The sequence below is a fragment of the Amphibalanus amphitrite genome, unplaced genomic scaffold, assembly GCF_019059575.1.
Source record: "Amphibalanus amphitrite isolate SeventyFive unplaced genomic scaffold, NRLGWU_Aamphi_draft 000266F_arrow, whole genome shotgun sequence".
Lineage (NCBI taxonomy): Eukaryota > Metazoa > Arthropoda > Thecostraca > Balanomorpha > Balanidae > Amphibalanus > Amphibalanus amphitrite.
Window position 1 is genome coordinate 698,865 of NW_024881761.1, and position 14,449 is coordinate 713,313.

General features: G+C 47.4%; 1 protein-coding gene across 1 annotated transcript in view; it reads left to right on the top strand.

The window, feature by feature from the left end:
- Positions 1-14,449, top strand: part of LOC122386891 (cytochrome P450 4V2-like) — a 126,257-nt gene that overhangs the window by 99,565 nt on the left and 12,243 nt on the right. The window contains exons 4-6 of the mRNA XM_043376604.1: positions 12,784-12,874; positions 13,298-13,480; positions 13,865-13,934. Of these exons, the coding sequence (XP_043232539.1) occupies positions 12,784-12,874; positions 13,298-13,480; positions 13,865-13,934 (344 nt within the window). The remainder of the gene's footprint in view (positions 1-12,783; positions 12,875-13,297; positions 13,481-13,864; positions 13,935-14,449) is intronic.

Below are 14,449 nucleotides of genomic sequence, written 5' to 3' on the forward strand. Positions count from 1 at the left end.
TAGTAGGGTGCCGTGCACAAGTCAGTTAGTATGTATTTTCATGTGCCACGGTTGGGGTGCAGCTGCACCAGCGCACGTGTAGGGGTCGCTTCCAGATCTTGAAATTGACGGGGCCGATTGAGCTCCAATTTGGTACACCGCTAGAAACCGGCGAATAGAGTGCCGTGCACAAGTCAATTGGGGCCTAGGCTGCACGTGCGCACGTGCAGGGTGTCGCGTCCAGATCTCGAAAACGGCCGGGTCGATTGCACTCAAATTTGGCACACTGCTATAGACCGACGAATAGGGTGCCGTGCACGTCAGTCCGTAGCACACCGACTGCGGTCTGCACGTGCAAGGCTCATCCTCTCGTTTGGTGGCGGGCGTTTTTGCTGCGTTTACAAAGGTGCTTGCTCAAACAACCTGCGGTCCCGCGATGCGGAGCCCGGCATCGCAGATGCCGTAACCGCAGGTTGTTTGAAAAGACAAACACTATTCGTTAGAATTGTGTTTTTCTATTGAAAAACAACCGGAGCGGTCCTTCTCCGGGCTATGTTTTGCAAGTTGGCCTGAGATTGAGGCAACTTGACTCCAGCCTAAACGTACATTGCGATTTTCGTAAAAATTTCAGAGTATGGGCTCCCGGAGGCGATCTACCTGCTGACACCAGTCGCAACTCTCTTAAAATCTCGTGGCGCGTGACACGTGCGATTCCATTTTTCCCATAGTAAGTCAATGGGGGTTTGGGACACTTTTTGCGCGATCGCGAATAGCGGAAAAAATCGCCGATCAAGGTATGGTTTGCTGCACACCTTTTTATGGACGACACATTCAGGTACACGCCCATGTGCGCCGTCTACCCGTAAGAAGTCGATATTTTTTGTAGTAAGACTTTGAAGTTGAAGTTTTTTAGCTCCCCATGTTAAGTCTATGGACATTTTTTCAGAGACATTTTCATTCGCTCATTGTACAAAATTATATGATACGATTTTGTTTAAACTTTCAGGACCTGTTGAGAAACGACCATAGAACATGGTGTTATGCTTCGTTAAGCTGTCAGAATTCGTTTGTTGTTTTAAGGCTTCTCTAAAAATGAAAAATTTTAACATGGAAAGTCAATGGGAGCGTCTTTGCTGCTTAATAACTTTGTACGTTAAAGATATATTTAAGTGAAAAGTTGATAGGTTGTACAACTTTTGATGCTCTTTCCAATGATGTATAGATCGTTCCTGCACGTCGGGCCGTTATTGAGAAATTTAGTAAAAAAGCACGACATTACCGAGATTTGAGCTCAGACCTATATATGGCCTTGGCTCAGAGAGTATACGAACAGGTGACGGGGATACCTCCTATTGAAGGATGCGATTAAATGCTAAATATTAGCGGCCGGCCGCCGTGGGGACGTTTTTGTATGACGTATATCTCCGCAACCACTGGACCGATACACTTGCGGTTTTTTGTATGGGGTAGCGTATACCCTTCTTAGAAGTATTTTACTATGGACGATGCATGCGGGTGACCCCTACTGCACGTGACACGTGTAAAACGGAGAGGTGTCACTTTTGTTGTAATGACAATACCACGGTAATTCCTGAGGAGATTCTGCTGAAACTACATACACAAGGATGTAGGCACACACCGGGCCACCATGCGTGTCCATGTGTTACGGTTGGGGTGCAACTGCACGTGCGCACGTGCAGCGTGACGCTTCCAGATCTCGAAAACGGCCGGGCCGATTGAGCTCAGATTTGGTACACCGCTAGAGACCGGTTAGTAGGGTGCCGTGCACAAGACAGATGGGATCCAGTTTGCACGTGCGCACGTGCAGGCTGACGCTTCCATAGCTAAAGAACGGCTGGACCGACTGTGCTAAAATTTGGCATACCACTAGAGACTGGGTAGTAGGGTGCCGTGAACAAGTCAGTTAGTATGAATTTTCATGTGCCACGGATGGGGTGCAGCGGCACGTGCGCACGTGTAGGGGTCGCTTCCAGATCTTGAAATCGGCTGGGCCGATTGAGCTCAAATTTGGTACACCGCTTGAGACCGGCGAATAGAGTGCCGTGAACAAGTCAATTGGGACCCAGGTTGCACGTGCGCACGTGCAGGGCGTCGCTTCCAGATCTCGAAAACGGCCGGATCGATTGCACTCAAATTTGGCACACCGCTAAAGGCCGGCGAATAGGGTGCCGTGCACGTCAGTCCGTAGCACACCGACTCCGGTCTGCACGTGCAAGGCTCATCCTCTCGTTTGGCGGCGGGCGTTTTTGCTGCTTTTCCAAAGGTGCTTGCTCAAACAACCTGCGGTCCCGCGATGCGGAGCCCAGCATCGCAGATGCTGGTAACCGCAGGTTGTTTGAAAAGACAAACACTATTCGTTAGAATTGTGTTTTTCTATTGAAAAACAACCGGAGCGGTCGTTCTCCGGGCTATGTTTTGCAAGTCTGGCAGCGAATCAGTACAACTTGACCGGGGCCTAGACGAATCGCTCAATCTTCGTAAAAAGTTCAAGGTACGGGCTCCAGCAGGCGATCTACCTGATGGCACCGGTCGCTACTCGCTTAAAACCTCGTGGCACGTGGCACGTGCGATTCCATTTTCCCCATGTTAAGTCAATGGGGTTTTGGACACTTTTTGCGCGATCGCGAATAGCGGAAAAAATCGCGGAACAAGGTATGGTTTGCTGCACACCATTTTATGACCGACACGTTCAGGTACACGCCCATGTGCGCCGTATACCCGTCAGAATTCGTTAACTTGAGATGCACGAGTTTGAAGTTGAACTTTTTTCGCTCCCCATGTTAAGTCAATGGGCGTTTTTGCAGAGACATTTTCATTCGTTCACTGTGCAAAATTATATGATACGATTTTGTTTAAACTGTCAGGACCTGTTAAGAAACGACCATAGAACATGTTGTTATGCTTCGTTAAGCTCTCAGAATTCGTTTGGTCTTTTTAAGCTCGTTTAAGATTGAAAATTTTTAACATGGAAAGTCAATGGGAGCCTCTTTGCTGCTTAATAACTTTTTACGTTGAAGATATATTTAAGTGAAAAGTTGATAGTTTATACAACTTTTGATGCTCTTTCCAGTGATATATAGAACGTCATTGCACGTTGTGCCGTTTTCGAGAAATTTAGTAAAAAAGCACGACATTACCGAGATTTGAGCTCACACCTATTATGGCCTTGGCTCAGACAGTATACGAACAGGTGACAGGGATACCTCCCATAGAAGGATGCGACACGAATTTAATGCTAAATATTAGCGGCCGGCCACCGTGGGGACGTTTTTGTACGACTTATATCTCCGCAGCCACTGGACCGATACACTTGCGGTTTTTTGTATGGGGTAGCGTATACCCTTTCTTACAAGTATTTTACTATGGACGATGCATGCGGGTGACCCCTACTGCACGTGACACGTGTAAAACAGAGAGGTGTCACTTTTGTTGCAATGACAATACCACGGTAATTCCTGAGGAGATTCTGCTGAAACTACACAAGGATGTAGGCACACACCGGGCCATACCTTTCCATGTGCTACGGCTGGGGTGCAACTGCACGTGCGCGCGTGCAGGGTGACGCTTCCAGATCTCGAGAACGGCCGGGCCGATTGAGCTCAAATTTGGTACACCGCTAGAGACCGGTTATTAGGGTGCCGTGCACAAGTCAGATGGGATCCAGGTTGCACGTGCGCACGTGCAGGGTGACGCTTCCAGATCTCAGGAACGGCTGGGCCGATTGCACTCAAATTCGGCACATTTCTAGAGACTTATCAGTAGGGTGCCGTGCACAAGTCAGTTAGTATGTATTGGTATGTGTCACGGTTGGATTGCAACTGCACGTGCGCACGTGCAGGGGTCGCTTCCAGATCTTGAAATTGACTGGGCCGATTTAGCTCAAATTCGGTAAACCGCTAGAGACCGGCAACTAGGTTGCCGTGCACAACACAATTGGGACCCAGCTTGCACGTGCGCACGTGAAGGGTGCCGCTTCAAGATCTCGAAAACGGCAGGACCGATTGCACTCAAATTTTGCACACCGCTAGAGTGGTTAGTAGGGTGTCCTGTTCGTCAGCTCGTAGCACACCCACTCCGGTCTGCACGTGCCAGGCTCATCCTCTCGTTTGGCGGTGAGTAACCGCAGGCTGTTTCTTCATTAGACAAACACTATTCGTTAGAATTGTGTTTTTCTATTGAAAAAACAGCCGGAGCAGTCCTTCACCGGGCTATGTTTTGCATACTTGGCCGCGAATCCAAATAGAAGACTAGACCAGGAAACAATTAATGAGTTTGCTACCACAACACATTAACCTCCGCCCGAGTGGGGCAGGGGCGTTTTTAACCACGCCTATTAGTTTTTTTTTGCGTTTGTTAGGAAAATTACTCCGCGCATTGTTATGAAGCTTTGAATGATAGATCATTTTCAGCGGCATGGTTGGACCTCTAGATGTAGGTACACATTGGCGACAACGGCTGAGCCAATTGCGCTTAAATCTTCATTCATGCGGCTACATACGGAAGAGGTGGCACTGCGGCGCAACATGCTTTCAGGCGTTTGACACTTCTTCGTCATCTAGCGAGTAAATGCTTGGCTAAAATCAAAAATGCCAGACTCATTTACCACACTGGGTAATCGTCTTCAAAAGCTTCAGTTTCGTGGGAGTCATAACTCATCAGTTCTAAAGAGATAGTGGTTTTCCCGGATCCCTCATTACTCCGCCATTCATTTAGGCGGTTATATACAATAGAGCCGGCATTGCGGCACAGCATACATTCAGGCGTTTGACGCTTCTGCCATCTAGCGAGTAAAAAGGAATGTAATGTGTTTTCGGCTGATAAGATCAGATCCGTTGGAGCATCAATATTAAACTTGATAGTCGGCACAAGTCAATGACTCTGATTTGAATGGTGACGTCGACGGCGACCGTGACGTCACCATTGCGTCAATATTGATTTACCCTCGCCGGCAGAGGGGGCAGCACCCGCCTCCTCCCATATGGTTTTTTCGTGATAGCTCGAGCCACGCCGGCGACAAAGTGCTGAAACTTGATATGCGATATGACCTCATTCGACCAACCTCATGACATGAGGGGCTCTGACCTGCCCTTGACCCGAGGTCAAGGGCAGGTCAGGTCAACCTTAGGTTGACCTCAACCAAACAAAAAGTATACCATTCGACGCGCCTTAGCAAGGTAAGCACGATGATGCAGAAATCGCGGCTCTGTGGCCATTTTTGCGAAGTCATTTAGCGGAAACCAAGCCCGTATCTTGGGTCAATTGTCGTGACCTCAGAGGTCACTAGTTGACATGAGTCCTTAACGGAGGGGTTGATGCAACCCCCCTAGGGTTTTTCGCGAATAACTCGCGTAAAAAGCGGCCGATCGCAACGAAACTTTCAGTACCCTCGCATTGATCAATTTTACACCTACCCATAAAATTTCATGACCCTGACCCAAATGACCTTTATCCTGTGACCTCTTTTCCGAGACCATATTTGGCCGGAATCGCGATTCTGCGTCCTATGTCGGCTCGCATTAGCCGCGCGTTTGCAAACTTTTCGTGGTTTCAAACGTTCAAACATGTGATATGATGTTGCTTCCTAGGGGTGTCTATAAGGGTGGGTGTCAAGGTCATCTGAAGGTCAGGTCAGGTCACTGACCCTTGGTGACCTCGGTTCACTTTTTCGAGTTTTATATGTTTCTAGACTACTTTTTGGAGCTGAATTCGAATTTAGCAACCATTTGAAAGTTTACGAAGTATTTCAGTACCCTCGCATTGATCAATTTTACACCTACCCTTAAAATTTCATGACCCTGACCCAAATGACCTTTGACCTGTGACCTCTTTTCCGAGACCATATTTGGCCGGAATCGCGATTCTGCGTCCTATGTCGGCTCGCATTAGCCGCGCGTTTGCAAGCTTTTCGTGGTTTCAAACGTCCAAACATGTGATATGATGTTGCTTCCTAGGGGGTGTCTATTAGGGTGGGTGTCAAGTTCATCTGAAGGTCAGGTCAAGTCACTGACCTTTGGTGACCTCGGTTCACTTTTTCGAGTTTTACATGTTTCTAGACTAGTTTTTGGAGCTGAATTCGAAATTAGCAACCATATGAATGTTTACGAAGTAGTTTTGGTGCCTTCGTAACATGTTACGAAGCTGTCAGAGGCGGATGACAGGTACTACGAATACCCGTCACGACCCCTACCGGTTGACCTGACTTGACCTGACTCAAATTTGGCACACCGGTATAGACCGGCGAATAGGGTGCCGTGCACGTCAGTTTGTAGCACACCCACCCCGATCTGCACGTGCAATGCTCGTCCTCTCGTTTGGCGGCGGGCATTTTTGCTGCGTTCACAGAGGTGCTTGCTCAAACAACCTGCGGTCCCGCGATGCGGAGCCCAGCATCGCAGATGCTGGTAACCGCAGGTTGTTTGAAGTAGACAAACACTATTCGTTAGAATTGTGTTTTTCTATTGAAAAACAACCGGAGCGGTCCTTCTCCGGGCTATGTTTTGCAAGTCTGGCAGCGAATCAGTACAACTTGAGCGGGGCCTAGACGAATCGCTCAATCTTGGTAAAAAGTTCAGTGTATGGGCTCCCGGAGGCGATCTACCTGATGGCACCGGTCGCTACTCGCTAAAAAGTCTTTTGCGCGTGGCACGTGCGATTCCATTTTCCCCATGTTAAGTCAACGGGGTTTTGGACACTTTTTGCGCGATCGCCAATGGCGGAAAAACGAGCCAAGGAAGAGGTGGTTTTCTTCCCAGCATTTTATGGCAAACACGTTCCGGTACACGCTAGTGTGCGCTGTATACCCCTCAGAATCTCGGAACGTGTCTTTGCACGAGGTCAAAGTTGGAATTTTGCTGTGTCCCATGCTAAGTCAATGGACGGCAATGTCGAGACTTTGCAGAGACATTTTCATTCGATCTTTGTACAAAATTTTAGAGATAGATTTCGTCCAAACTCTTATATCTTGTAGAGAAAGGAGCATAGTACATGCTGGTATGCTTCGTTAAGCTGGCAGAAATCGTTTTTTTTTTCTAATAAAGTTCGTTTGAAAATGAAAATTTTTAACATGGAAAGTCAATGGATACGTCTTTATTCCTCTATAACTTTTATCGTTAGTAATATATATATATAGGTGAAAAGTTAATATAATATACAACTTTTGATGCTCTTTTTATTGATGTATAGAACGTCACTGCACGATGTGCCGTTTTTAAGAAAAGCTGTAAAAAAGCAGGGCTCGACTGTGACTTGAACCCAACCACATTAGAGTATACGAACAGGTGACGGCGATACCTCCCGTGTGCGGATGCGACACTGATTATTGCTAAATATTGGCAGTAGGCCGCCTGTGGGGTGCCTTAACAAACCTCATATCTCTGCAACCACTGGACCGATTCACTCGCGGTCTTTTGTGTGGGATAGCTCCTTCCTTTCTTACACGTAGTGTGCTACTCTCGATGCGTATGGGTGACCCCTAATGCACGTGCCACGTGCAAAACGAAGAGGTGTCATTTCGGTAGCAAGTGTAATAACTCTGTAGTTATTTTGCCGATTGCGCTGATCCTTGGCATGGATGTAGGCACCCGCCCAGCAATGCATTTCCATGTGTCACGGTTGGGGTGCCGCTGCACGTGCGCACGGGCAGGGTGACGCTTCCAGATCTCGAGAACGGCTGGGCCGATTGTGATTCAAAGTTGGCACACCGTTAGGGCTCGGCGAGTAGGGTGCCGTGCACAAATCAGATGGGACCTAGTTTGCACGTGCGCACGTGCAGGCTGACGCTTCCATATCTCAAGAACGGCTGGACCGACTGTGCTAAAATTTGGCATACCACAAGAGACTGGTTAGTACGGTGCCGTTCACAAGTCAGTAAGTATGTATTTTCATGTGCCACGGTTGGGGTGCAGCTGCACGGGCGCACGTGTAGGGGTCGCTTCCAGATCTTGGAAACGGCTGGGCCAATTCAGATTAAATTCGGTACACCGCTAGAGACCGGCGAAAAGGGTGCCGTGCAAAAGTCAATTAAGACCCAGCTTGCACGTGCGCACGTGCAGGGTGCCGCTTCCAGATCTCGAAAACGGCCGGGTCGATTGCACTCAAAGTTGGCACACCGCTATAGACCGGCGAATAGGGTGCCGTGCACGTCAGTCCGTAGCACACCGACTCCGGTCTGCACGTGCAAGGCTCATCCTCTCGTTTGGTGGCGGGCGTTTTTGCTGCGTTTACAAAGGTGCTTGCTCAAACAACCTGCGGTCCCGCGATGCGGAGCCCGGCATCGCAGATGCCGGTAACCGAAGGTTTGTTGTCAATAGTTAAAACACTATTCTTTAGAATTGTGTTTTTCTATTGAAAAACAAATCTGAGTTCCCTGACAATTTGGCAAAAGCTGCCTGAGATCAGTACAACTTGATGCTCTTGAAAACGGCTGCTCCAAAAATTCTGATTTTTTCAGGATTTCTAGTGGGCCAGGTGATCTACGTTCTGGTATGGGTCTCCCCTCCGCGGACCATCTGGTGCACGTGCCACGTGACTTTGAAAATTCCCGTGTTAAGCCAATGGGCAAAATGAAAAAAATGCGTTCCACGGCAGATTGCTCGAAAACGATCCAAACGACCCCCCATTTTCTTACATGCAGATCAACCACCATTCGGTGCACTACCCATGGGTATGTCGCAAAGTGGCCGGAAAAGTCCAGAAACACGTGCCACGTGCCGTTGAAAATGACCCTGCACACCGGAAATTGGGACTTTTGGTCATTTCGGCGCACCCATGATGCATACTATGGCGTGGGTGACCAAACAATGGGTGTCATCCGGTCGGCAACTGTTTAAGGTGTCGTCCAGTGGGCCAAAGTGGTAGTTTCAAACTTTTGGGATCCACCATTCTGGGGATTCTTTTTGACAATATACTTCCGTTTCTTGGCGCAATGTTCATTCCACCCAGCCGGTCGTCAATGCGTTAGATGACCCAAATGACGATTGACCTGAAGGAAGTTGGGGGCGAGGAACACGCACGTGCCATCCGTTTTTTAATCGGGCGCTTTCATCTAGGAGATTTTTGCAGATACGTCAATGCGTTAGATGACCCAAATGACGATTGACCTGAAGGAAGTTGGGGGCGAGGAACACGCACGTGCCATCCGTTTTTTAATCGGGCGCTTTCATCTAGGAGATTTTTGCAGATATCTTTTTGCTTTGTGAAAATGACCAGCCTAGCGGTATGCCAGCCGCTGATAAATTATTATCTTGCTGCGGCCGGGCGCTTATTTGCGGTGTTTGCGTTTGGCGGCTGGCGGGCGACTTTTAGTCGTTTTCGGTTAGCAGTTAGCGTCGGTGCGGTGCGGGCGGTTTTATTTTTTTCGGCGTTTCGGCGTTTTTTTCTGTGTGGTTTGCGGCGGTCGGGCGATTTTTTGCCGTTTGCGTTGGCTTTTCGGGCGTGCGTTTTACACGTTTTGCGGTGTTTACGTTTTGCGGCGGGCGGGCGTTTTGTGTTTTTTGCGGTGTTTGTCTTTGGCGGCGGGCGGGCGGGCGGGCGATGCGGGCGGTTTTTTTGCGTCGTTTGCGGTGTTAAATTTGTTTGCGGTTGGCGGCCGCTTTTTCGTTTTTTTGCGGTGCTTTTTTTTGGCGGCGGGCGGGCGATTTTCAGGCGTTTTCGGTTGGCGGTTAGCGGGCGTGCGATGCGGGCGGTTTTATTGTTTTGCGGCGTTTTTGCGTTTTTTTTATTTGCGGTTTGCGGCGGGCGTTTGTTTATTTTTTGCGACCTTTGCGTTGGCGTTTCGGGCGTGCGTTTTGCGGTGTTTGCGTTTTGCGGCGGGCGGGCGTTTTCACAATTCAAAGTTCAAACCTTCGGGCCACAGCGCTCCTCGAAAAGCGCTGCCCTCGAGTATGTCTCAGCAGCATAAAAATGAAAACTTGAATCGTTAGCCAAAACAGGAGTAGGTAATCTTAGAAGCTACAGTTCTGGCGACGCTTATCATGTTCATGCTATTTTTACGCTACGTTTTACAGCGTACGGAGCAGGGCTCTCGGTCACCTCAAAGCTCTGGGTTATATCAGGGCTCCGAGCCTGGGCTGCGCCTCGGCCCCATGACTGTTTGTCAGGCATGACTTTCAGAATCACACTCGTTCCCCACCAGCTGAGAGGGGGGGGGGAGGAGGGGGGGGAGGAGGGGGAGGGGCGACCGACGCGTGGCAAATCAGTGCGACCTTCGCGTGACCTTGACTGTCCGTCTGCTGGGAGGGGGTGGGGGCGGGGGGGGGGCTGCTGCGGCGTCAGTGATGGGATGGGCCCGATCATGGGCTCAATGGCCGAACATAGGCCTGCAGTCAGACATCTTTATGACCGTCCGTCGGACTATGAAGTTTTATGATCGGACCTATGATTGGAGTTTCCGGAGTGACTTGAGCTGCTTACGATCAATTAAAATATCTATTCGCACTTAAGGATCAAATAGATAAAGCACAACATAAAGGCGATGCTTAAGTTTAAGTAACGGAGATTTGTGAGAACACTCACACATCATTTTCACTTCTAGGTAGATGTAATCCAAAATAATAATACCGCTTGGCACTAATCCCTTATAGGGGCATTCCATGTCAACCGGGACAGCCAAAATCGGCCACCTCTGCGATTTTGTTCAAACTTGGTATACTTATTGGCTATTGGGTGAAACCTCTGAGGGTGAAAGGATTTTGTCATATGCCCTCGGGCTACAGAGATACAAGTCGCTAAACTTCTGCTTTTTTTAGCAGAATTGGACGTGTATTGCAATCTTGAAAGATCTATAGCTTCAACATTTTTGAAGCTATTAATTTCAAACAAACTGAAACGTATACATAAGGAGTTATGCTAGCAAAATTTGACAATTTTAACATTTTTTGGTGAATTTGAATTTATTTTATTTTGAATTAATTTCTTAAAATGTAATTTGTGAAAAATGGGTACCCTTCGATTTTGCTCAAATTTAGATATTGTCTTCCACTACACGTGGTGCACAGGTGCTGAGAAAATTAGAGAGGGCCAACGATAACTTTGGATGATATAGCAACAAGTAGTGCAACGTAGCACGGGCGGTGGAAGGGGCCGATTTCGCTAACTCCACCTGTTTATCGCCAATAACTCACGCCATATTTATCATATTAGCGTCAAACTTTCAGCATCTGTCCAGAATCGAATTGCAAATCCTCCCGCGCAAGAAATAGGTAAATCGGTCCACAACTTTTCTAGTAATAGCGGTGTAAAGTCAAACATTCCTGCCGGAGCGGATCGGCGGCCGGCGCCGGCCGTTGCCGCCTGAATGGTAGACTGTGCCGGCGCAGGACGGTTCCACCTTTGCACCTCGCTTCTTACCGCTGATTATGATCGATTCGTGTCAAATTTTGTGTGAAGGCTTAAAAATGTACAGGCAAGCTAATGTTCAAATCAATACGAAAATCAACTGGTAAAATTAAATTATTTAGGGTGCAAACACAATATGTGACTATGACGTTTCCCGCGTCGGCCGATCCCCGCCTCTGCCGGCGACATCTTACTCTTAGCAAGCCATTAACTGCCAAATTTATGGTAAGATTAACTAGAGATTCTCATAACACTGCAAATGTCGTATAAAGGAAGAAATAGGAAAATCGGCCAGTACCTATCTCTTAGAGCTATGGGCGTATATAAACGCAAACTAGTCACTATAGCAAATTTGATCACGTTTAACCTCATTTGATCTTGATTATATTGATCTAGGGCCATGAAATTGGCACACGATAAAGTTCCCCACCGCCCCACCTACAATTCAAATTCCGTATTTTCTAATACCTTTTTTTGGCTAAACCGGGCTTTTCTCCCTTAGCGCTGGGAGAGTCAGGCGTATTTTCTTTTTGCAACCAAAGAGAGGCGCTGCCCGGAGAATGCCCAATTTCATCATAAAAACTGGCTTACGATGACCAGCTATCTTCGTGGCTTCGTGGTAAGTGTGCCGAGTGTACCCACCTCGAAATCTAAAGGTCGCTGGGTCGCATTTACGCGTGTTAGATTAGGTCAGGTCACGTCAGGTCAGGTTAGGTTTTCTTTGGTTTGGGGCAGAAAGAAGCATCTCCGGGTAGCGCCTCTCCTTGGTTGCTAAAACGAAACACGCGAGTGCCAGACATTACGAAGTTCAAAGGACAGTTACGTAGACGTCGGCGCATTCTGGATTTTTTATATGATGTAGCTAATGTATAGGAGAATAAAATATGTAAAAATCAGCAAAATCGAAGGGTACCCATTTTTCAGAAAATCAAAATTTATTTTTTGAATTCTAATAAAGCTCACTAATTAGTTAATTACGTCAATATTGTTATCCTCAAATTAAAGCCTGACCTATTCCCTCCATTTCACACTTTGTCTCGTGGTGATATGTCTAAAACTTCAATGGTTATGACGGTTTAAAGATGATAATGTGCCTTACCTAAGTCAATGTTTGATGACGTGTATCTCGGAAACGTGACGTCATATCTTGACAAAAATATGTCTCCTTTCTTTTCACATATAGATGAGTAGTTTCACAAAGTTTCGCAAAAATCGGAGGAGGTGAGGTTCAAAATGATCATTTTTTGTCCCACTTGACGTGGAATGCCCCTATAATGAAACATATGAATCACGAGCTTGCTGAAGCATCATGCCAAGCTCAAGAAACGTGTTCAAGAGGCTAGGCCTGTCAGTCAGCACCCACTGAAGCTGTGATTAGTGGACTGGAGTTGCTGTTCATATGTATGGCGCTGTAACAGTTTACTAACAGTCTCATCGCTCGATTTGCAGGTGATTTTCAGCAGTAACCAGCACATCCAGAAAGGAGAGGAGTACCAGTCACTGGAGCCGTGGCTGGGCACCGGTCTGCTCACCAGCACTGGTAACTATGGCAACCGATAAATAAACTGCAATATATTATATACTCCGGTCTGCTCACCAGCACCGGTAACTATGGCAACCAATCAACAAACTGTGCAATATAGACACCGGCCTGCTCACCAGCACTGGTAACTATGGCAACCAATCAACAAACTGTCCAATATAGACACCGGTCTGCTCACCAGCGCCGGTAACTATGACAACCGATAAACAAACTGTGCAATATATACTCCGGACTGATCACCAGCACGGGCAACTATGACAACCGATACATAGGCAACCGATACCGATAAATAGCAGACACTTTAAAAAGCAGTGCTTAACATCTCAGTGATTATTGAAACATTTAGGTACCTCAAAACGTCAAAAGAAAACCATAGTAAAATACCACGCTATGTAAGCCTCCCCAATGATCCGGTTCCAGGCACCAAGTGGCACAAGCGGCGCAAGATGCTGACGCCGGCGTTCCACTTCACCATCCTGGACCAGTTCATGGACGTGTTCAACGAGCAGTCGCAGGTGTTGGTGGCCAAGCTGAAGGACACTGGCGGCCAGCGGGTGAACGTGTTCCCATTCATCACCAAGGCGACACTGGATATCATATGCGGTACGGCGTGGACAACGGAACGTTTGAGTCAGCGGTCATGCTAGTAACTAGCGTATCACTAGGGCAATCAGGGCTTCATGAGGTTATGCATGATTAGCGGCATGCTATTTCACATCCGTTATGCATTATTGATGCATAAATTCACAGAAATATGCAGAGATATTATGTGTACTTCGCAGTTCGCACTGGATATTTTACTACGCATGCGATATGATGCCTGATGTGTACTGAGCCATGAAGTAAGATCATGTTGTACCTACTTGCTTTGTTTGGTCATGTAATGCATCGTATTTGCAGCAGGGAGACAGTCAATAAAACGATGACAATGTTCTGCTTGATCACCATTGAACAGCACTGAAGTTATTTATTTCGTTTATTTTTCAGAAGCCACGATGGGCGTTCAGATCAAGGCCCAGGATGGAGCTCGAACAGACTATGTGCAGGCCGTCTACGAGTGAGTAGTGGCGTCACATAATAGAGACAGAAATGAGTAATGACGTCATATAATACGTGCACTGCGCAGGCCGTCTGCAAGTGAGAAGTGACGTCATATAACACGGCTACGAGAGAGTAATGACGTCATATAACACGTCTACTAGTGAGCTTTGACGTCATATAATAGTCTACGAGTGAGTTTTGACGTCATTTAGCATGTGCGGGCTGACATACGAGAGTAGTGGCGTCATATAACACGTCTACGAGTGGCTGGTGACGTCACACGGATTGACCTTCTAAACGGGACATCTAACATCACAGACGCTCTGCTGCCAAATCGCTAACAATAACTCGTGATGCTCAGCCGTGTTGCTTGTTAATTAAAATTTTAATTTGTTTTATTCTGTTATTGCTGCTATGTTGTTCCGTCAGGGTGGGCAAGGTCGTGTTTATTTTCCATTTTATTGTGCTGTATATATTTGACGTGAGGTGTTTCTTGATAGGTTTAGTTTCAGTATGAGCCGCTATATTTAC